This window comes from Mustela putorius, unplaced genomic scaffold (assembly GCF_011764305.1).
Source record: "Mustela putorius furo isolate JIRA1106 unplaced genomic scaffold, ASM1176430v1.1 tig00003836_pilon_pilon_pilon, whole genome shotgun sequence".
Taxonomy (NCBI): Eukaryota; Metazoa; Chordata; class Mammalia; order Carnivora; family Mustelidae; genus Mustela; species Mustela putorius.
Genome location: NW_025421989.1, coordinates 32,743,199 through 32,766,920, shown reverse-complemented (window position 1 = coordinate 32,766,920; position 23,722 = coordinate 32,743,199). Strand labels below are relative to the sequence as shown.

The 23,722-nt window shown below is 43.3% G+C and overlaps 1 protein-coding gene across 1 annotated transcript in view; it reads right to left on the bottom strand.

The window, feature by feature from the left end:
• Nucleotides 1–23,477, bottom strand: part of LANCL3 (LanC like 3) — a 105,634-nt gene extending 82,157 nt beyond the window's left edge. Inside the window, exon 1 of the mRNA XM_004754881.3 lies at nt 22,775–23,477. Coding sequence (XP_004754938.1) covers nt 22,775–23,347 — 573 coding nt within the window. The 5' untranslated portion in view covers nt 23,348–23,477. The remainder of the gene's footprint in view (nt 1–22,774) is intronic.
• Nucleotides 23,478–23,722: the final 245 nt, after the last annotated feature.

Here is a 23,722-nt window from a genome sequence, read left to right as displayed (position 1 = left end):
AGAAAAATTGGGGGAAGGCCATCTAATGGTTAAGTGTCTACATCTGTCAATGTTTATAAAGCACGAATGCAAACTTTAAACAGAAGAAGATAAAACGTTCTGTATGTTTTCCAACCTTTATCACCCACGTGAATATAAAAGTAATAGATTATTTTTAAAAAGCAAAACAGAAAGCTTTTTAGATGTCAGGTATTATACAAGTCCAAAATTACAGTTTCCCGAAAGCTATCTTTAATGTTAACAATCAGAGAGGTCTGTGTGTCAGCCCAGAAATGCCTAAGTGTAATGTGCAAGTGGTAGAATTTTAGCATCCTTTGGCTGTCACAAAGCTGTGAGTGAAAATATGACAAAATTCATGACTAACCAAGTATCCTGCCCATCAAATACTTAATCCTAAGTGGCTCTGCTGTCAGACCCATAAAAGCTACAATGCATTAAGGTAAGAGCTGCTTTCACAATGTGGGTTGCTCCTTCTGGAGCCTCGAATAAAGGGGGTTATTTACTTTCATAAAATTAAAAGCATTCCATCTGCATTCCTCCTTTCCTTCAGTAAGTTCTAAGAATCTTCTGTTTGCCAGGCATGTGCTTATTATTCAACTCAGTAGTAGTAAGAAAGGAGTGGAGATGAGCAGCTCAGAGTTGGCCCAGGTATGCTGCAGGAAAGGTTCCCTCGGAAACGTGTAGGATGAAAACAAACATGAAATGTGCAGTGAACGTAACACCCAGAAGCGCAGCCAGAGATGCCGGGGGGAGGAGTTGCGGGAGGGTTCGATTAAGAAAAAAGGCTTATGAAAAAATAACAAAAGAAACTCAGAAAAATAACAAATGTGGTATTAGAAACTTTCTGCTTAGAATTATTTATCTCACAATTTGCCATCTACCTTGGATCCTCACGCGTTAGCATCCGTGCTGGTCTTCGGCGGCATCACACTACCAGTTGATCGTGCTCTCTTTGGACACTGCACACCTGTACCTGAAAAGCCTTCCAGATACCTCCTCTCTTTGAGTTTTCTAGCTACTGTGAGGAATTGGTGGGGCGGGGTTGGGGGTGGTGAGAGTGAACAACCAGTTCAGTCCTGGATCCCCAGGATGGATTTTGAGGCTCTGCCAACTCCCTCAAGGGTTCTCTCCATGAACACCAACAATTAGGGACGCCTGGGTGGCTCAGTTGGTTAAGCAGCTGCCTTCGGCTCAGGTCATGATCCCAGCGTCCTGGGATCGAGTCCCACATTGGGCTCCTTGCTCCACGGGGAGCCTGCTTCTCCCTCTGACTCTGCCTTCCACTCTGTCTGCCTGTGCTCGCTTTCTTTCGCTCACGCTCTATCTCTGACAAATAAACACCAACAATTATCTGCCGTTCGGTGAACATTTATCTGTATATTTAGGGAATGGAGAATTTACTTTAACACGAATGGTATCACCAGCCCAGGGCAGCAGAAAGATCAGGACCTTGGAGAAGAACTTGAGTTCTAGACTAGATTCAGTCCCTTATCACCTGGGAACGGTAAGTCCCATAGGTAAAGTCTAATCAGATCTCTCGTCTCTTTCCAACTGGTTAGTTCCTATCAAAAGTATCATGCTTGAAAACGTTATCTTTATCCTACTTATCAACCCTAATCTCCTTGGGAAAGTTACTTAACCTCTCTGCAACCTTTTCTATTTTCTATTCTGAAAATGGAAGTAGTAATAATATCTAACTTGAAAAGATACTATGAGGATTACACGGAACAGTTTATGTGAAAAGTACTGAGCAGACTTAATGTTCTATATAATTATTAGTTACTACTGGTTGCAATGTCTTGGAAGCATTTTAGGATCTTGGAGCATCTTAGAGGCACTGCCATGAAAAAAATGTTATTCCTGCTCTACTTTACATAAATGGTTTTATCAGTCATTACTGTATTCTAATCATCTTTTCACTTTTAATTATTTTAACTGGGTTCTCTCTTCTTCTGGGGTAGAAGCTTAAATGTAGCTCTGATCCTCATTTTCCTCAATCCTTTATTAAGGAGGGCACGCAAAATTGAACCATATGAAGATTTTAATTGACACAAAGCCATTCAACCATTCAAACTAGTAAAATACCATTATAGCCTAATTTAGTATGTCTTCTAAGGTTATAAAGGATACATCAAGCCATGTTTTTGATGAGGAAGTATTTATTGACAAACTTGACCTATAAATGACCACGTTGTTTCATTACTAGGTAACATTCCATAGATGTTCTCTCAGAACATTCCTGCATCACTGAGCAGGAACAGCATAAACACGAAGAACAGAACAGACTGTGGAGAAGTCACACCTAAAAAGCACGAGTAAGGTTAATTTTTAAAAATGTTATTTTCTTTGTATTCGTATTTCTCAAAAAAATACACGTGCATAGCTTAAAAAACAGTTCCTTTGGGGTATGGACATTGGGGAGGGTATGTGCTATGGTGAGTGCTGTGAAGTGTGTAAACCTGGCGATTCACAGACCTGTACCCCTGGGGCTAATAATACATTATATGTTAATAAAAATAATTAAAAAAAACACCAGAGTTCCTTAAGATAATATTGGGATCCTGCCCTCCACCCCTCTCCATCCACATTCTGTTCCTTTGTGGCAAAAACTTAAGGGGTGCCTGGGTGGCTCAGTCATTAAGCCTTTGCCTTTGCTCGGCTCATGATCCCATGGTCCTGGGATCGGGCCCCACGTGGGGCTCTCCACTCAGCAGGAAGCCTGCTTCTCCCTCTCCCACTCCCCCTGCATGTGTCCGTCTCCCTGTCAAAAAATAAAAATTAAAAAAAAAACTTAAAACACTTGTCTTTTTGCTACTTCTCTTCATATTTCTTCTTATACAGCTATATCCTGGCTTTTCGATTTTAGGTGCTACTAATCTCCTAACATGGAAGATGAAGATTTAGCTCTCTTATTCTCTCTCCATACATACATTCCCTTTCTCAAACACCCTAGTTATATTACATCTTTTACCAAAACAACATTAGGTTAAATTAATACTCAGCAAAACCAGGTACAATGAATCACCATTTTCTTTCTCCTAGTTTATCCCACCACAGGGTTAATAACTGTCTTCTCTTTTCATATTGTTTGGTTTTCTGTCTGTAATAAATGCATGCCCAGACTTTCCAACTGACCTACAAAACTCCCTTAGGTATATCCAAACACATCAGGTAAGCTTTCAATTTTTTTTTTTTTCCCCATCTTGGCAACATCCCAGCTGTAGCTCTGCTTCAGTACTCACTGGCTGTCTTCAAGCCTGGATACCCAGCTGTCATTTGGGGCTGTCTCTACCATCACTCTGGAAGTTTCCTATCATTTCACCTGCACTGGGGTTCCAGATTTTGAGATTCCCGTAGTTTCCTATTCCTTGGTCCAGTCCCCCCTTTACAATGGATATATAGCCAGTTATAAAGTTGTTGCAGAGTTCCAGATGGTGGCTGCTTTATTTACAACCTCTGGCCTCTAAGCTCTTTTAACACATGTCCTGCAAGGCTAGATTATTTCTGTCTCACACTTTTGAAAGAAAAAAAGAGTGTCTGCTTTTGAAAGAAAAAAAAAAGTTTTAATTGTTCTTTTGAGACCTTGCAAGGTTATTTTTTTTTTCCTACTCTCACACTTGATCATTTCGGTTGCTATAGAATTCTGGTTGATAAGTAATTTTCTCTGTGTATTTTGGAGGCCTTGCTCCATTGTCTTGCAGCTTCCCAAGTTGCTATTCAAAGCCTGGTGCTAATCCTTTTATGGAACCAGTTTTGCTTTTCTCCTTGGAAGCCTTTACATCTCTTTATTCTTTTTCCATGCAACATGTTGATGGGCCCCTGAAAGCTGACAACTCAAGCCTTGTACCTGTGAAAAATATTTTTGAGTCATTTTTTTGGTCTTTTCATATACTTTGGTCTAGTTTATTGGGACTGACTACTAGATGAACTGACTACTAGTTCCTCTAACTAGTCTTTTCTCTCTCTTTTTTAAAGATTTTATTTATTTATTTGACAGAGGCACAGCGAGAGAGGGAACACAAGCAGAAGGAGTGGGAGAGGGAGAAGCAGGCCCCCCACCGAGCAGGGAGCCCAACGTGGGACTGGATCCCAGGACCCCCGGATCACAACCAGAGCTGAAGGCAGACGCTCAATGACTGAGCTACGCAGACGTCCCAGTCTTTTCTCTTTATCAATCTCATTGTCTTTTGGCTAAACTTTCAGGGACATTTCCTCGATTTAATATTCTAAACCTTCTACTAAATTATTTTTACTTGCCATCATATTTTTAATTCCAAAGAGTTCTTTTTCTGTCCTCTGAATATTGCTTTCAATAACATCCTGCCTTTACTTCATACATGTGATCGCTTTCCTCTCTGGTAATATTAATTATAGATTTGGGCACTCAGGAAGTTTTCTGCTCCCAGTATTAACTGTTTATTCCAAGTTTGGCTTTCCTATATGTTGTGATCACTGTCCTTCACATCAGATGCTTTCTTCAAATGTCTTCTGACAGGCCCTATTTAAAAGCTCAACCTAAAAAGCTCAATGGGAACCCGGGGTGGGGAAGAAGAGTGCTAGCCAATTGGTGGCACTGACTATAGGGTGACAAGGCAGTGTAACTGCTTTGTCATTGGGAGGGGATACACCTACAGATGTCAGTATTTGTGGTTGCTTTTGTTGAATCTATTTGACAACCACAGACCCTCCTTTAGCCTGCCCACTCCTGGGGGGTGAGTGTGTCTGCCAGTGTTCTGGGGGCCGAGTTGAGAAGCTAGGCCTGTAATATGTTGCCTGGATCGGGGTGGGGGGGCACGGTGTATGTGTGTGTGTGTTGGGGGGGGTCTCACCATTCAGCATGTAATGTTGCTATTTTCAGCAAAGTATCTCATCTCTGCCCTTGACTGTGACCTGGGCCTCAAAGCTCAGAGCTTCTCTAATTCAGTCTGTCAAGAAAGTGATGATCAAGGTTCTCCTAAGGTCCGGAGGGCCCCTATACAGAAACTGGGTATTCCTACTTGATCCCCTCAAATCCTTTCCACGGAGTCTGTGAATCCACCTCTGCCTCCCACCCCCCAGCCCTGACTGTGTCTATATGTTTTGCTTCTAACAACCCTCACCTGTAGCCTTCTTCCAGGGTCTAACTTTTAGGCTACAAGAGCCACATTGGACACGTGCCAACAGAACAGACATACCTGTGGAGATGACAGCCCGCACCCCCAGCTGTAGTGACTCACTGGGGCAAGAGTGTGCCTCTGGTCAGGACAAACCCTGTGATGTAACTTACAATCAATCCAGAGCTCCCCTACAGGATGAGACAGAGCTGGGACTTAGCCCAAATCTCACTTTTGCTTGACTTCCTGCCCTTTACTCTTGCCCCCACTCCTCCCATACTGGTTTCGCCAAGAAGCACTTTTTAAAAAAAGATTTTATTTATTTGAGAGAGAGAGAGAGAGAGAGAAACAAGCAGGGGGAGGCGGAGAAAAGGTGGGGGGAGGGACTCCCTGCAGGACCCTGAGATCACAACCTGAGCCAAAGGCAGACGCTTAACCCACTGAGCCATCCAGGTGTCCCTTAGAAGCCCTTTCTTAATGAAGCACTTGCCCATCAGTCTACAGCCCAGAAATGGCTTTTGGAGAACTAGCCTGAGACCATCATCTAGTTGCTTGGGTTTGGGAAAGGCTCTAGATGTCTAATCACTCTATCAAGCTTGCAACTGGTTCTACTATATTCAGAAAGCTCAAGCTCCTGTACTACCATGGGTTTTGAGAACCTCCCATTCCTGAACCTTCCTAGTGTTCCAGGAAGCGGAGGCTTCCAGATGTTTGTGACAATTGCAGAACGAGCTCCTGAACTGCCATTTTTATTCAATTCTAAGTTACACTTCAGTGACACCTTCAGCTTCAGAGTGTCTACTCTTCCAGATGTCTTGGGTACAACTCACTCTCCTCTTAGCAGGGTAAACGTTAGTAGAAAAACATGCAGAAATCAGACCTTACTTAAAGCCCTACAAGTGAAGCAGTTCTATAGTCAGACAAACATGGGTTAAGCAACTTTGCCAGCTGTGTGATGAAAAGCAGCCTCTGAGTCATAATAGGTTATATAATATGCTTATCAGAGTGCCTGTCGTATAGTAAGTCCTGTCTTTTGAGTTATTTTCCAGTGGTGGTAACAAGTTTGTGGTATAGCCCCCTATGCCTTCTCCTAGTTCCCACCATTTCTGAGATGTTTGCTCAAGGTTAAGGGAATAGTCTCAGGCAGTGGTTCTAAAAATGTCATCTCCAAATGAGCAGCAGCATCTGGAAGTTGTTAATAGTGCAAAGTCTCCGGCCCCACTCCAGACCTACTGAATCAGAAACTCTGGGAATGGAGCCCAGCCACCTGTGTTATAACAAGCCCTTTAAGGGATTCTAATGTGTGCTCGCATGTGAGAAATACCGACCTAAGGCCACAGGTCAGAGACAAACAGAACAGACCCCGATAAAGAAAAAGGCCAAGACCCAAAGCCAGTTGCTATGGCATTGCAGACTGTAAGCAGAACTAATGGATATACATAACCACTCAATGATTAGGGATAGGAGGAAATCATAATTATACTTTTATTATTAGAGCCAGATAAATATATAAATGAATACAAATAGGAGTTAGGACCTAAAGAGTAAAATGTTGATTTAAGTTTGTGCAACTGACAGTGAGCTTATACCACACAGTCTTGGAACACAAATAGAAAAGTGCATTAATGCAAGAAAAACCATCATTTCTGAGCCCAGAAGCCTAAGGAACACGGGAAAGGATCCTTAATTGGTATTCATCCTTTTCTGAAACAAGCTACCACGTATCCATGATCCAGAACATGTGCTGAGGAAAACTCATTTGATGTTGTCACTTCACCAGAGATACAGCTATTGAAATTTCGCTCCAATTCTGAATTTGTGCCATGCAAGCAAATGATCTTTAGAAGCAAAGATGAGAACTTGAGAGCAAGAGAGAGTTTGTTCAATGTGCCATCCAGATTCTGGGGGAATGGACCAAGGAATATTCCACCGTCACTTGGCAATAGCAACTTCCTGCCGCTGTAAGCCAATTAGGCGATTTACTCTGAGGAGTACAAATCAGAGACTCAGGAAAGCCAATTCCTAGAATAAGTCCGCAAAGGACCTGAAATTTTCGAAAAAGAAACAGCCCTCCTGCCAGAGAAAGCAAAGTGCAGAGGGCAGCATGCATAGGTTCGTGTTTCAGGGGTGATGACCGGCCACTCCATTTGCTTTCACACGCGCTCTCTGAGCTGCTCAGCTTCATCTCCTGCATGGCCTGTGTGAAGAGCTCAGAGCTCTGCTGTTGGGATCAGGGCCAGAGCAGCTCTGAATGTCACTGCGGAGAACATTAGACAGACGGGCTCAATGTCCAAAAAGCATACCTATGTTTAGCCAACGCCGGGTGTCACTTTGCATTAATGAGAATCATACTTATCATACTTAAAATGCTAATAATGGCTGACTTGGTGCCTTTACCCTGTGCCTGACAGACCCCCTGCTAAGCACATTCCGGGCCCATTTTCAGTGGATCTTCGTAACACACCTACGCCTACAGGGTGAATGCTGCTAGTACTGCATTTCACACACGAGGAAATTCAGCTTCCAAGATGCTAAGAAACTTGGCAAAGCTCAACCAATGATTGTGGTAGAGCCAGGATCCAAACCCCAAGCTATCGGACTCCGTAAGTTCTCCTCTTAAACATAGTGCTTTCATGTCTTCATTGAGAGTCCAACCTATTTCAACAGGTGGGATTTGTGATGTGTGTGTAATTCTCTTTGCCTCACAAGGAAAGAACATTTCAGATAGTAAGATTATGTTACTGAAATGTGCATGAGGATAATACTTACTTTCTGGCTGAGCACTGGATCTCTTCAGCCTTCGAGAGCTATAAAGTCTGTTAGGAACGTGGTTCCCTCCTAAAGTCATTGTATAAGTGAACATTCAGCTGGTCCCCACAGTGAGTGCTTTGAGATTGGTGATGTTCTGGTTGCCATGGACACCAGATTTCAACACACCACTGAGCACAGGAAATCCATTCCATGCAAAGCAATGGAGCCAGCAGATGGGCACAGTGACAGCTAACTGCACATAGTGCTATGACCAATATTTGTTTTGCCACCTCTAATTTAGATGATGTTCTCACCCATCAAGTCTGTAAGACTGTCTCTCTTCAGAGAAAAAGCTTCTTTATGGGCCAGGTAGCAACACTCACACTTCAATGTGTCAAAGTCATTCGTTTGTCTGGGTTGTTGAATGGATAAAGCTGTTCAGAAAAGAAAACCTGATCTTAAAAAAAGCACTTCCTTGTTCAGCTTTCAAGAAGATGGATCAAATGACTTCTTGAAAATTTAATTTGTCCAAGGGGCTAGCACCCCAAGAATAATGAGTCTGTTAACTTGGTGGGTTTCCCTAGTAACTCAATCCACAAAGAAAACAATGAGGCAAAGATAAGTGGTACTTAGATATAAATAATGCATGAAAACAACATGTTTTTCTTTGGGACAAACCAAACATCCAAGGTATTGTTCTTAATTACTGAATATAGGTCAGAGATCAATCAGTGAAAGCCAATCATGAAGAAAAACACTTAGTGGACCACACCATGGATTGCTGGCCAGTTTACCAAGAGACCATCACCATGTGGGGTTATTAAAGGACCTCCCTGCCACATAGAGGAAATCTACCATGTGTTTTGTAAGGGCCTGTCATATGATGAACATCACTCATTAACCAGCAAAAATGAAAACAGCCAAGTTAATAAAAAATTAATACAATCTATCATATTCACATTTAGAGGTCAATAAATACAGTGTAATTTCATTAAAACAACCTCTTTTAGAGCACTGGGAGGTTAAATTATTGGCAAAATAATTCAATCCATTTAAAAGAATTTTTACTATGCACATTTTCCTCCAATTTAATCAGTAATAAGAAAATTACAAACCAATACATTAATAAAGGGAAGAACAAGAACCATATGATACTCTCAATAGATGCTAAAAAAGCATTTGACAAAGTACAGCATCCCTTCCTGATCAAAACTCTTCAAAGTGTAGGGATAGAGGGCACATACCTCAATATTATCAAAACCATCTATGAAAAACCCACCGCAAATATCACTCTCAATGGAGAAAAACTGAGAGCTTTTCTGCTAAGGTCAGGAACACGGCAGGGATGTCCATTATCACCGCTGCTATTCAACATTGTACTAGAAGTCCTAGCCTCAGCAATCAGACAACAAAAAGAAATTAAAGGCATCCAAATCAGCAAAGAAGAAGTCAAACTATCACTCTTCGCAGATGATATGATACTACATGTGGAAAACCCAAAAGATTCCACTCCAAATCTGCTAGAACTTGTACAGGAATTCAGTACAGTGTCAGGATATAAAATCAATGCACAGAAATCAGTTGCATTTCTCTACACCAACAACAAGACAGAAGAAAGAGAAATTAAGGAGTCAATTTACAATTTACAATTGCACCCCAAACCATAAGATACCTAGGAATAAACCTAACCAAAGAGGCAAACTCAGAAAACTATAAAGTACTCATGAAAGAAATTGAGGAAGACACAAAGAAATGGAAAAATGTCCATGCTCCTGGATTGGAAGAACAAATATTGTGAAAATGTCTATGTTACCTAAAGCATTCTACACATTTAGTGCAATCCCTATCAAAATCCCATCCTTTTTTTTTTTCCCAAAGAAATGGAACAAATAATCCTAAAATTATCTGGAACCAGAAAAGACCTTGAATAGCCAAAGAAATATTGAAAAAGAAAGCCAAAGTTGGTGGCATGACAATTCCGGACTTCAAGCTCTATTACAAAGCTGTCATCATCAAGACAGTATGGTACTGGCATAAAAACAGACACATAGATCAATGGAACAGAATAGAGAGCCCAGAAATAGACCCTCAACTCTATGGTCAACTAATCTTTGACAAAGCAGGAAAGAATGTCCAATGGAAAAAAAGACAGCCTCTTCAATAAATGGTGTTGGGGAAATTGGACAGCCACATGCAGAAAAATGAAATTGGACCATTTCCTTATACCACACACAAAAATAGACTCAAAATGGATGAAGGACCTCAATGTGCGAAAGGAATCCATCAAAATCCTTGAGGAGAACACAGGCAGCAACCTCTTCGACCTCAGCCACTGCAACTTCTTCCTAGGAACATCGCCAAAGGCAAGGCAAAAATGAACTATTGGAATTTCATCAAGAGCAAAAGCTTTTGCACAGTAAAGGAAACAGTTAACAAAGCCAAAAGACAACTGACAGAATGGGAGAAGATATTTGCAAATGACATATCAGATAAAGGGCCAGTGTCCAAAATCTATAAAGAGTTTAGCAAACTCAACATCCAAAGAATAATCCAATCAAGAAACGGGCAGATGACATGAACAGACATTTCTGCAAAGAAGACATCCAGATGGCCAACAGACACATGAAAAAGTGCTCCATATCACTCGGCATCAGGAAAATACAAATCAAAACCACAATGAGATACCACCTCACACCAGTCAGAATGGCTAAAATTAACAAGTCAGGAAATGACAGATGCTGGCGAGGATGTGGAGAAAGGGGAACCCTCCTACACTGTTGGTGGGAATGCAAGCTGGTGCAACCACTCTGGAAAACAGCATGGAGGTTCCTCAAAATGTTGAAAATAGAACTGCCCTATGACCCAGCAATTGCACTACTGGGTATTTGCCCTAAAGATACAAATGTAGTGATCTGAAGGGGCACATGTACCTGAATGTTTATTGCGGCAATGTTCACAATAGCCAAACTATGGAAAGAACCTAGATGTCCATCAACAGATGAATGGATAAAGAAGAAGTGGCATGGGGCGCCTGGGTGGCTCAGTGGGTTAAGCCACTGCCTTTGGCTCAGGTCATGATCTCAGGGTCCTGGGATCGAGTCCCGCATCGGGCTCTCTGCTCAGCAGGGAGGCTGCTTCCTCCTCTCTCTCTCTGCCTACTTGTGATCTCTCTCTGTCAAATAAATAAATAAAATCTTTAAAAAAAAAAAAGAAGTGGTATATATATACAACGGAATACTATGTAGCCATCAAAAGAAATGAAATCTTGCCATTTGCAACGAAGTGGATGGAACTAGAGGGTATTATGCTGAGCAAACTAAGTCAATCGGAGAAAGAGAACTATAATATGATCTCTCTGATATGAGGAAGAGAAGATGCAACGTGAGGGGTTTGAGGGGTAGGAAAAGAATAAATGAAACAAGATGGGATCGGGAGACAAAACATAAGACACTCTTACTGTCACAAAACAAACTGAGGATTGCTGGGGGGAAGGGGTAGGGAGAGGGTGGTGGGGTTATGGACATTGGGGAGGGTATGTGCTATGGTGAGTGCTGTGAAGTGTGTAAACCTGGTGATTCACAGACCTGTACCCCTGGGGCTAAAAATACATTATATGTTTATGGAAAAAAAAAGAAAATTATAAACCATGTTCTCGCCAAATAATTACAATGCCAACAATAAGCTTAGATTTTGGTGCAATGTATTTAACAGATGAGAAGGTATAAATAAATTCTAAGGAAATCTGCATTACTGGGCACATTTTTTTAAAAGATTTTATTTATTTATCTGACAGACAGAGATCACAGGTAGGCAGAGAGGCAGGCAGAGAGAGAGGAGGAAGCAGGCTCCCTGCTAAGATCGTAACCTGAGCCAAAGGCAGAGGTTTTAACCCACTGAACCACTCAGGCGCCCCTACTGGGTAGATTTTTTAAATCACTGTACCATAAAAAATAAAAAGGAAAAGGTCTAAGCGTTTTCCATTTAAATTAATTTAGAATGGGGGCAGCACTACTTTATATCACACAGGTAGATTTAATTAAAAGATTCTAAAATGAGAGGGGTTCTATGAGCATCAAAATCATGTTTTCTATCTGATCTGGAAATGTAATGACATGTCTCTTCTATTATTATGAACTAATTTAAAACTGCTGGAACTTGGTGTATTTGGGCCTTTAAAGAAATTCTTTTATTTTTCCTTTTTTTAATTTTATTTTTTTTCAGTGTTCCAAAATTCATTGTTTATGCACCACACCCAGGGCTCTATGCAATACGTGCCCTCCTAAATACCCACCACCAGGCTCACCCAAACCCCCCCACCCTGCTCCCCTCCAAAAAAAGAAACCTTGTATATATAGTACAAAATTATATTTATCAGGAAAAAAAAAAAAAAGGAATCCACACATTCATTCACAGATTGTTAACAGAGTTCTTAAACCTGCAAGGAGATGTGCCAGGCAGTGAATCTTTCCTTCAGCATTAACTATGACCTGAAGAGCTAATAGTTTGGCATTTATGGAAGAAATCATTTTCAGCACAAAGGACAAATGATGAAAATCATGAAGTTTGGGGGGAATCCATCAAATCTGTTGATAGGCAATCCCATAAAATTGGAAGAAAAATAGTGATTTAGAGCTTTTTACTCTCAAGTCTGCTCAGTGAACCAGTAGCAGTAGCCACAACATCACCTGGGAACTTGCTAGGGATGCCGCATCTTGGGCCTTAACCTAGACCTACTGAATCAAAACTTGGTTTTTAACAAGATCCCCAGGAGATCTGTGCGCACAGTTAAGTATAAGGAGCACTAACAGAAAGCACAGACTTGACAACCAGCCTGCAGGGGCAGAACCCAATTTCTACCACTGACTAGGGGTGTAACCTGGAAGAAGTTCCCTAGCTTCTGGGCACCTCAGTTCCCTCACTGGGTACGATGGAGATAGCAATGGCGCCTGAGTCATAAGGTTGCTGGTAGTATTAAAGGACACAAAATATGTAAAGTGCTTATCAAACTTATAAAGTTTGTCCCTACATCCTTCTAGCAATCACAGGGTTCTGGCTCAACAGTAACAGAGGATGTAAGCTGTAGCTCATAGATGTGCCCCGCTTGTGGGTGGGTCTGTAAACAGGCAACGAGGAACTGGACTCAGCCTACAAAAAAACACACTCTCCAACCTGCTGTCATTTCAAGCCAAAGTTGTGGGGTTTTCATAAGCAGTGCATAACACACAGCTGCTTGGAGAGACCACTCAAACCCAGAATGAGTGAAACCCTGCCTATGCATTCTGTTCGCTGAGTGTCGAAGGAAACAGAAACTCATTTTCTGCCCTAGAAACTTCTGTCCTCATTTTCTACCTATCAGTTTCTCATCTACTAAAAAGTCTGATGAAACCCATCACTGAAAATGTAGAAACATCAGCACTCCCCAACACACATGGAGGGAAAGGAAATTGATAAAATCTTCCTGGAAAGCAGTTTTGATCATCTCTATCAAATGGAAACGATCTATAAACTTTGAAGGAGCAGTTGTGTTTTAAATTTACCCTCGGGACGCCTGGGTGGCTCAGTCAGTTAAGAGGTAAATCCTCTGCCTGCCTTCTACTCGGGTCACCACCCTTGCTCAGCAGGGAGCCTGCTTCTCCCTCTGCCTGCCACTCCCCCTGCTTGTGATGGTGCATGTGCTCTTTCTCTGGCAAATAAATAAAATCTTAAAAAATAAATAAAAAAAGTTATCCTACATATACATACTTGTAACAGAAGGTGAAGATACATAAACATACATTAAAAGACATGTATATGTCTGTACACATTACATGTAAGTATTGCATATGTATATATGCATGTTATATGTATAAGTGTGAATTCTTTACAGCACGGTTTTGACAGAAAAAAAGAAAAACACTTGAATTTAATATCAATCATTAATGGTTAAATTGTGCTATAGCCATTAAATCAAACCAATATAAAGAATGAGACCTCTTTCTATGCAGTCATGTGCAAGAAAACTATAGAATACATATAATATGATCATTTCCATAGATGGATAAAGATATAGGCAATTTACATGGAATATTTCTTAAAAAGATAAATTAATGATAATATGTTCAAAGACATTCTGTTATGTACCTTTCTGTGTCTTCTCATTGTTTGGCTTTACCCGTTGAGTATGAGGGCAGTAATAATTTTTAAGAAAAACTAGGGGGAAAAAAATCTCAAACAACCTAACATTATACAGAGCAGAAATAAAATACAGACCAGGAACACAATAGAAAAGACCAACTAAGAATTGATTCTTAGAAATGATAAACAAAACTGACAAACCTGTAGTTAGAATAAAAGAAAACAGACTCAAAATCAGAAATAAAGAGACATAGTAAATGACACCACCCCAATACAAAGGGTATGAGACTACTGTGAACAATTATATACTACCAACAAATTGAACAATCTAGAAGAAATGGATGAGTTCATAGAAACACACAATCTATCAAGATCGAATCATGACAAAATAGAAAACTGAGGTGCCTGGGTGGCTCAGTTGGCTAAGCGTCTGCCTTTGCCTTTGGTCAGGATCCCAGAGTCCTGGGATAGAGGCCTGCATCGAGCTCCCTGCTCAGCAAGGAGTCTGCTTCTCCCTCTCCGTCTGCTGTTCCCCCTACTTGTGCTCTGTCACACAAATAAATAAAACCTTTTTTTAAAAAAATTAAGAATAGAAAATCGGGGCACCCCGGTGGCTCAGTGGGTTAAAGCCTCTGCCTTCAGCTCAGGTCATGATCCCAGTGTCCTGGGATTGTGCCCTATGTCAGGCTCTCTGCTCAGTAGGGAGCCTGCTTCCCTTCCTCTCTCTCTCTGCCTGTCTCTCTACCTACCTGTGATCTGTCAAACAAATAAATCTTAAAAAAAAAAAAAAAAGAAAAGAAATAGAAAATCTAAACAGACCAATAAGGAGTAAGGAGATGGAATCAGTAACCAAAAACCTGTCATCAGAGACAGACCAGGACCCACAGGTTCTGAAGGAATCTACCAAGCAGTTAAAAAAGAATGTCAATCCTCAAATTCCTCCAAAAGAACTGAAAAGGAGGGGACACTTCCAATTCATTTTATGAGACCATTATTACCCTGACACCAAAGCCAGATAAAAGCACTATAGATAGGCCAATACCCCTAATGAATAAAGATGCAAACATTTGCAACAAAATACTAGCAAACCACATTCAACAACACATTAAAGGATCATACAACATGACCAAATTGGATTCATCCCTGTGATGTAAGAATGGTTCAGCATATGCTATTAAATGTGATAGAGCACATTAATAGAAGACAAAAAAATCATAGGATTACCTCAAGACATACAGAAAAATCATTTGACTACATTCAACACCCAATTATGATAAAAACTCTCAACAAATTGGATATAGAAAGAACATACCTCAACATGATCAAGGCCATATAAGAGAAGCCCACAGCTAACAAACATCATACTCAATGATAAAAGGTTGACCACTCTTCCTCCAAGATCAGGATCAAGACACAAAGGTGCCCACACTCACCACACCTAGTCAACATAGTACTAGGAAAAATCCTAAAAGACATGAAACCACAAAAGACCCTGAATAGCCAAAGCAATTCTAAGGCAGAACTGTATAGAAGGCATCACACTTTCTGATTCTCAACTATATCACAAAGCTATAGTAATAAAAACGGTATGGTACCAGCATAAAAACAGACATATAGACCAATGAAAAAAATCAGGAGTCCAGAAATAAATCCACACATATATGGTCAACTAACATCTGACATGGGAGCCAAGACAAATCAATGGAGAAAAGCTAGTTCTTCAGTAAGTGGTGCTGGAAAAACGGAATAACCACATGCAGAAAAATGAAACTGAACTCCTATCTTACACCACTCACAAAAATTATTTCAAAACGGATTAAAGACTTAAACATAAGACCTGAAACTGTGAAATATGAAGAAAGCAAAGAAAACACCCCTTGAGGCACCTGGGTGGCTCAGTGGGTTAAGCCTCTACCTTCGGCTCAGGTCATGATCTCTGAGTCCTGGGATGGAGCCCCACATCAAGTTCTCTGCTCAGCAGGGACTCTGCTTCCCCTCTCTCTTTGCCTGCCTTTCTGCCTACTTGTGATCTCTGTCTGTCAAATAAATAAATAAAATCTTGAAAAATTAAAAAAAAAAAAAACGCCCCTTGACATGGTCTTAGCAATGATTTTCTGGATAGGACCCCAAAAGCACAAGGAACAAAAGCAGAAATCAGTAAATGGGATGACATCAAACTAAAAAGCTTCTGCACAGCAAAGGAAACCATGAACAAAATGAAAAGGCAACCTATGGAATAGAAGAAAATATATGCAAACTCTACTTGAATAGGAGGTTAATATCAAAAATATATAAACATCTCCATACAGCTCAATAGCCAAATAAACAACTTGATTTAAAGATGGGCAGAAGAACTGTACATTTTTCCAAAGAAGACATACCCATGGCCAATGGGTAACGGCAAAGGTGTTCAACATCATTAGCCACCAGGAAAATGGAAATCAGAACCACTATAGGGTCTTACTTCACCCCTGTTAGAACGGCTGTCATCAGAGAGACAAGAATTACCCTATGACCCAGCAATTCCACTTGTAGATATTGATCCAAAGGAAATGAAAACAGGATCTCAAAGAGATGCATGCATGCCCATGTTCATGGCAACATTATTCACAACAGCCAAGGAAGTGGGAGGTCATAAGACAGACCTTGCCAAGGGACATCAGGAGGCAGACATTTTGGTATCCATGCAACAGCTTTTTCCTTCTCCTTTCCTCTTTTTTGTCAGAGCCTGCATTCAATGATCCAGGTTAAAAATGAAGGACATAATCTTCCCAGCCTCCCCTGAAACCAGAAGTGGCCAGTGACTAAGTGCTGGACAATGAGGCAGAAGGGAAATTCTTCAAGTATAAATGTTTTACATGATTTTTTAAAAGAAGCAAGAAAAAAGCCTCAGACTCTTCCTTTCTACTTTAGTTGAATGGGAGCGTCATGTCTGGAATGACAGTGGCCATCTTGCAACCCTAGAGAGTAGGACACTCCTACACTGAAAATTGCAGAGAAAAATGCTGGAAAGGGCTTGGGTTCGGATGACCTTCTCAAGTTGCTGGGCCAATCTGTAATGGCCTAGCTCTACACCCCTTAGAAAGTGAGGTACTAGATGTTCCCATTATTCAGATCACTTTTTATTGGACAGTCTACTATTTGCGGCTAAAAGCATCACCACTTACACAGCTGCCAACCACCTGCCTTAGGAATGAGCCAAGGACCCAATTAACAATCTAGCAATAGATATATATAATTATGGAAGGAAGATATATTCCTGGTATCTGGTGTGATTTTCTATATGATGTTCAGAATCACTTTTTTTTTTTTTTTTTTTTTTTTTTTTTAAAAGGTTTGATGGGATTTTTTTTTTTTTAAAGATTTCATCCACTTATTTGACAGAGAGAGATCACAGGCAGGCAGAGAGGCAGGCAGAGAGAGAGAGAGAGGAGGAAGCAGGCTCCCCGCTGAGCAGAGAGCCCGACGCGGGACTCGATCCCAGGACCCTGAGATCATGACCCGAGCCGAAGGCAGCGGCCCAACCCACTGAGCCACCCAGGCGCCCCTCAGAATCACTTTTGATTTTCTGTTCATGGATGCAAAAGGGAACAACTCTGATTCCATTATGCAGCTACTGTGGGCCAAGCAAAGGCACTTGCTCTAAAGTGAGTCACCACAGCAACTTCCAGACCAGCCCCCTTTGGCTGGGGAAATAAAATCACATCTGTATTTCCTCAAATCTCATTTAAACAATTTCACATTTACTTTCATTACAAATGCAGACCACGAACCACTCAAGTACTTGTGACTTTGCCACCTATAGAAATCACAGCTATATTCCTATCACACTGCAGTTGTTGAAGACCGCTCGAAATATCACTGACCCTCATCACTCTTTCAAAGGTACCATAATCCGTAGGCTTGCTGCGAAATCTTGTTATTTAACGTGTTAATAAAGAAACACACAGGCTACTGCATCACAATTTTTCAAACGTTTTGTTAACTGAATGTTGATATAACTGGCTTCCTCTGTAACCCTAAGTGTTTGATTTTATGCACCTAAAAATGTTATTCTAGGAGGTATTGATGGGAGGCGCCTGGGTGGCTCAGTCGGTTAAGTGGCTGCCTTCAGCTCAGGTCATGATCCCAGAGTCCTGGGACCGAGCCCCATGTCGGGCGGGGTCCTTGCTCAGCCCGGGGCCTGCTGCTCCCTCTCCCTCTGCTCTGCTCGTGCTTTCTTTCTCTCTCAGTCTCCCTGTCTCTCAAATAAATAAATCTTTAAAAAAAAAAAAAAAAGGAACGAAAGGAAAAAGATCTAGCGATGGCTTCACCAAATTTACAAAGGGATCCTTGGCACAAAAGGGGTTTGGACCCCATGAAACTAGCCCCCCTTGTGACTGTTCAATTCACTGTCCATGCAGAAAACCAGGGTGATCTTTTTAAAGGTAAGTAAGATGAAGACATGACCATTAAAACCAGAGACAAGCCTCAACTCCTGACTGACCTGGCCCTGCAGGATCTTGTTTGAGCCGGCTCACAGCTCCTACGCAGTCGGTTGAGGGCTCTCTCATCCTTCTAGCCCTGGCTCATTCTGCTCTCATCACTTGGGCGGCCTTCCACTTCTTTGAAATCTACAAGCAGATTTGCACCTTGGGGGCTTCATCCTTCCCGTCTCTGCTGTCTGGAATGCCTACTCTTAAAGCAGCCGCTTCATGTTCAGGCTTCAATGATGAGCCAGGACATCACCTCCACAGAGAAGTCTTCCTGGCTATCCTCTGCCAGGGAGCATCCCACCCCTCTCCTGTTCTGTCCTGCCCTGTCCTCAGGTATTTCCTGTTTACTTCCTTCAGAACACTTGCCACAACATAATTATATTGATTTTTGCTCACTACTAACTCCTGGCATCTAGCAAGGGGCCTGGTACATGTAAAAACCTGACATTCATGGAATGAAGGAATAAATGACAGAATTAAGTGAAAAGGAAGCTATCATTCATCCATTTTAGAAGTGAGGAAATTGAGGCTCAGAGATATAAAATTATTTGTCCAATGTCACCCAGTGGTAAAGCTATTATTTTAACTGTGGTCCCTAGGCCTCCCCTTTATCCCTCCACCATTTCTAACTTTTCCCAGCTACATTTCCCCCAATCTGGAAAGCAGAATGGACCCAATATAAGTTTTTATGGTGTGATTTCATAGGACTTCAGTGCCCCGTTGCTCAAGGATATCTGCTTAACAAACCATCAAAGCTACTTCCCTTGAGTATTTCCAGGAGAGCCAAATTGAACAAAAATATATTACCTGGTTAGAGTGACTCTTCCTGTCGCTGTCTCTGTACATACATCGACACACGTTTTTTCTCATCTCTGAATCTTATCGATACAAATAATAAAATCAGATGGAAGGAAGTCAAAAAAGTGTAGACTAAGGAAGAAAAAAATTTAACCCAAATTAAATGCTAGTATATGTAAGTACATAAGGCACTTTATAATCAGATATGTGGGCAATTTTGGCCACAGGCTTCTAGTAACCAGCATCAAGTGAGAAACATGTCAGTTACGTGACATATTCTGAAGATTAAAAAATTCAATCAATTTCCAGGAAGAGCACAACCATTTCTGTACTCTAAGTACTGAGAGAAATTCCCCTTGTGGGTCCTTATAATGAAAGCATGATAGGATAGAGTGATCAGTATTCTCAACGACAACCTTATAAAAAAATATATCAAGCTTCAAAGAATGGTGTCTTATAGCAAAGCTCAACAGACATGACTGGTATGCCCAATCCTGTGCCGCACTGCATCGCCTTGCTCCTTCAAAGCATGGTCCCTGGACCAGCAGCATCACCTGGGAACTTGCTAGAAATGCAGAGTCTCAGGCCTAATGCCAGGCCTGCTGAATCGGTCTGTATTCTATTGACAAGATCTGCAGGTGATTCCCATGAACGTTCAAGTTTAACAAACGCCGATCTCAAGGTTAAGCTTGATCTCAGGCAAAACTTCCAAGAAACTGGTATTCACTTATTCGGGCAACACATATTTACTGAGACCTTGGTGGTAAGAAAGGATTCCGACCAATAGGACATATTCACCATTCAGAATGAGTGGCAAAGCAAGCCATAAACAGTATTTGCAATAATCCCAAAGGAAAAGGGGAGAACTTGAATATGTCCCAGGTACCCTCTTAATGATGAGACTATAACGATAAAAGAAAACCTCTCTACACGTATGGAGCTTACCTGCTAATTGGAAAAGACATAAACAAGTAAAATGAAACAAGTAAAGGGCATCAAGTCAGGGGACAAGGTTGCAGTTTCATAGAGGGTGAACAGGGAAGGAAGGCTTCACTGATGAGGCAGCGACCTATACAAGGTCAAAGAGCTAGCTATAAAAATAGCTAGGGGAAGAGTATTCCAAGCAGAGGGAACAGCGAGTACAAATACCCCGAGACAAGAAATGCCTGGCACAGCAAGAAGGCCAGTGTGGTTGAAGCAGAGTGAGCAGAAGAGCAATAGGTTTGCAGGGGGGCCAAATCATGTGGGGCCTTGTCGGCCATTTTAAGGATCTGAGCTCTGAGAAAGATGAGAAGTCCCTGGAGAGAAGGTAATAGGGAGCCACTGCAGGATGCTGAGTGGGGGAAATGGCATAATGAAGTGCTTCTAAGATTGGTTTCTAAGAGGTACATGTAATGGCTTGAGAGAATTCAGCTGAGTATATTGCACTAATCCCAGTAAATGGGGCTTCATTCATTCAACTATTTATTAGGTGCCAAAGCTGTGCCAAGTAGTGTGGGGAGGATACAGACTACGGTGATAACTGAAGGAATTGCCAGAGCAAAGTGAATATAAATGACATTGGAAGGAAAGAAACCCAGGACATAATAACAGATTATTTATAGAGAAATGACAGAAGTTGGCAACTCAATTTAATCAACGTTTATGGATCATCTACTGAGGGCAAAGCCATATGCTGGCTAGGGTGCAGGAGTGGGGATGGCGCAGGAGACATATTTTCCCCTCAGAAGGGCTTCCAGCCAGGCGTGCTTAGCCCCTGCCCTGCACTTTTCAAGCCTGAATTTCTCAGATTACTGCAGCTGAGGCTGGCAGGGAGACTAGCGTATTTGCTCAGGTTAAGAGCTGGTTTTGGTGGTGGTGGTGGTGGCGGCGGCGGCTGGGGGAGAGGCTGAACAACCCTCAGAACTTGTTCTGTCTCCTGGGAGTAGGGGCCAAAGAACCTCAAATTGATTAGTATAAAAAGACAGATTTGGTTTGGCAGGAGGGCAGCAGAGAGGTCTTAATAAATGTCTGTTTGGATCAGGGTTGCAGACTGGCCCTGGGCCACCAGTTTTGGGGCAATGAGTCCTTGAGGTCTGTGTCCATCTGTATGACCTAATGGGTCTCCCACTCTTCACCACCCCAATCTGGAGAGAAGACCCCAAGGCACACAAAGGGAAAGCAGGCCAAAAAAGCCCTGAATTTGAAAATCGCCTACCACCAGACTGCAAGGTCTGAGGAGCAGATGCAAATGAAATGCAAATGATATGTAAATAGCCCTGTGGCCTTCTGAAAGGTTTTCTACAACTGGAAGGGCCCTTGGGGAACTGCTAGCAGATAACAGTGACTCAAGCAGAGTGAACTATTTCAAGACATCGTTGTCACACAGATCTTTGCTACCGTGCTAGCACAGTGCACAGTCTTTACTGATTTTTTTCTCACTTGTATCAACCTCACCTTCTATAAATAAAAAAAACAAGTCTGCCTCTGTTATCTTAGAAGTTATCTAAGTTAATTACACTTTAAAAACACTGTGTACCTTTAATTTTTCTTCAAACGCCTCTTTCACCCAAATAAAGTCATGTTGAATGTGTCACTTCCTCCCTAGAACAATATTGGCTCCACTGGGTTATGAATGAAAATGCCTCTCTCTCAGTTCTAGTTACTATGATCCTTTGGAGGATTTTCCCCCCTTACTCCAACAGGAACTGGCACATTCTCCTCTAATGGTCACATGCTGTATTCAAAGTGAATCCAGAAAAAAAAAATATGTAGTTGTGAAATCCAATTCACTTCAAGGAGCCACTGGAAAGCTATTCATTAAGAAAACCTGCCCTGTTAAGTACGTCGTCATCTTGACAATCCTAACTACGTGTTTTAGAATGAAAAATGCACATTCGATTACAATGGGGTGAACTTCTGTCTCCTTTAATGCGTCTCAAAGAGGACACCCCCATTAGACAGGCATTTTAAAAGAGCCCTGAGATTAACTGAATAGTAAGCAACCACAGTCAGCCCATCAGACCCGCAGCTGGGCCGTAATTCTGGGTTACAGACAGCGGCGCGGGGGACCGGCGGGAGGGAGGGGGCTGGGCTGTCGTCAAAGCCATTTACCTCCATGTTAGCCACGGAAACCATGAAAACCTAAGCAGCCCCCCAAACTTCCAATACTTTGCCAGCAGTCTTGACATTCGAGGGTGCTTCAGCTTTTCGACAGGAGGGTCAAAAGAAGGGAAATCCCTTTCATTTTCGAGGAGTTCCCCCCCGCCCCAAAGGGCCTCCAGGAAGCTGTTGGGCAAGGAGGCATCTGGGGAGATGCCACGTTCGGCGTAAAACAAGAACAAAGCGCCAAGACGCGGAATCCCAACAATTGAGAGACTGAAAAAGGGGGGGTGGTAGACGGACAAAAACAGATGAACCTCTGGAGACTGAGGAAACGACAGCGCCAGAGTAGCAAGGCGTGCGGAGGACGGGGGTAGGGGTGCGCTGCTCCCGCAGCCGGGACTCCGGGGAAAGGGCCGGGCAGGCGGCGAGCGCCCCCCCGCGGCCGGGGCTGCCTCTTACCTCCTGGGCGAGTTTCTGCTTGAGCACCAGCGCGGCGCACAGGTAGCCCGCGCGGCCCACGAACAGCTCGTCGGAGCCGCACTCCAGGAAGGACACCGGCGCGCAGACGGCGCACAGAGCCCGGAACTTGCCCAGCGGCTGCACGTAGTCGGACCGGCCCAGGGCGTGGTACACGAGCGTGGCGACGGCGTACACGCCCGCTCCCCCGAGCAGGAAGGCAGCGCGGGTGTCGGCGTCCGGTTCGCCCCACTCCTCGGCGCGGGCGCACGCGTCTATGAGGCGCTTGGCCGAGCGCAGGTAGCGCTCCCGGGCCCCGGCAAAGAGCGGGCTCTGCGAGACGTGGTAGAGCATGTAGGCCACCCCGGCCACGCCGCCGTACAGCCCGCCCTGGCAGCTGCTGGCCGCGGCCGCCGCCCCCCGGGCCTCAGCGCCGCCCCCGAGCGGGGGCAGCTCCTGAAGGATGCGCTCGATGGTGGCGGTGACCAAGGGCGCCACCGCCTCCTCGCACTGGCCCGCCAGCAGACTGCCCTGGTAGTCATCGAAGCGGTTGGCGAAGCAGCGCTTGGTGTCCATGCTGCTGCCGTGCCCCCCAAAGCCGGGCCGGGGTCCGCGTGAGGGCGCGCCCTGCAGCCCCGCGCACCACCTCTCGCTCTCGGAGGCACCGGGCCGGCGGTTGATGCGGCGGGGATGGAGCAGGGAGGCTGAGACGGGAGGTGACAAGAGGAGGCGGGCGCGAGGAAGAAGCACGGAGCGGATTGCCAAGTGGGGCACCGGGCTGCCGGGAAGCTCCCAAGTGGCCCAGGCGGGCGCTGGGGACGCGCGTCGTACGCCCCCCTCCGAGAGGCCGCGCCCTCGCCGAACCCGCCCCCTCCTGCGCCGCCGCAGCTCGGCCGCCTCTCCAAGGGGCCGAGGTGATCTCCGGCAGGACCCACGCGGGGCCCGCGCCAC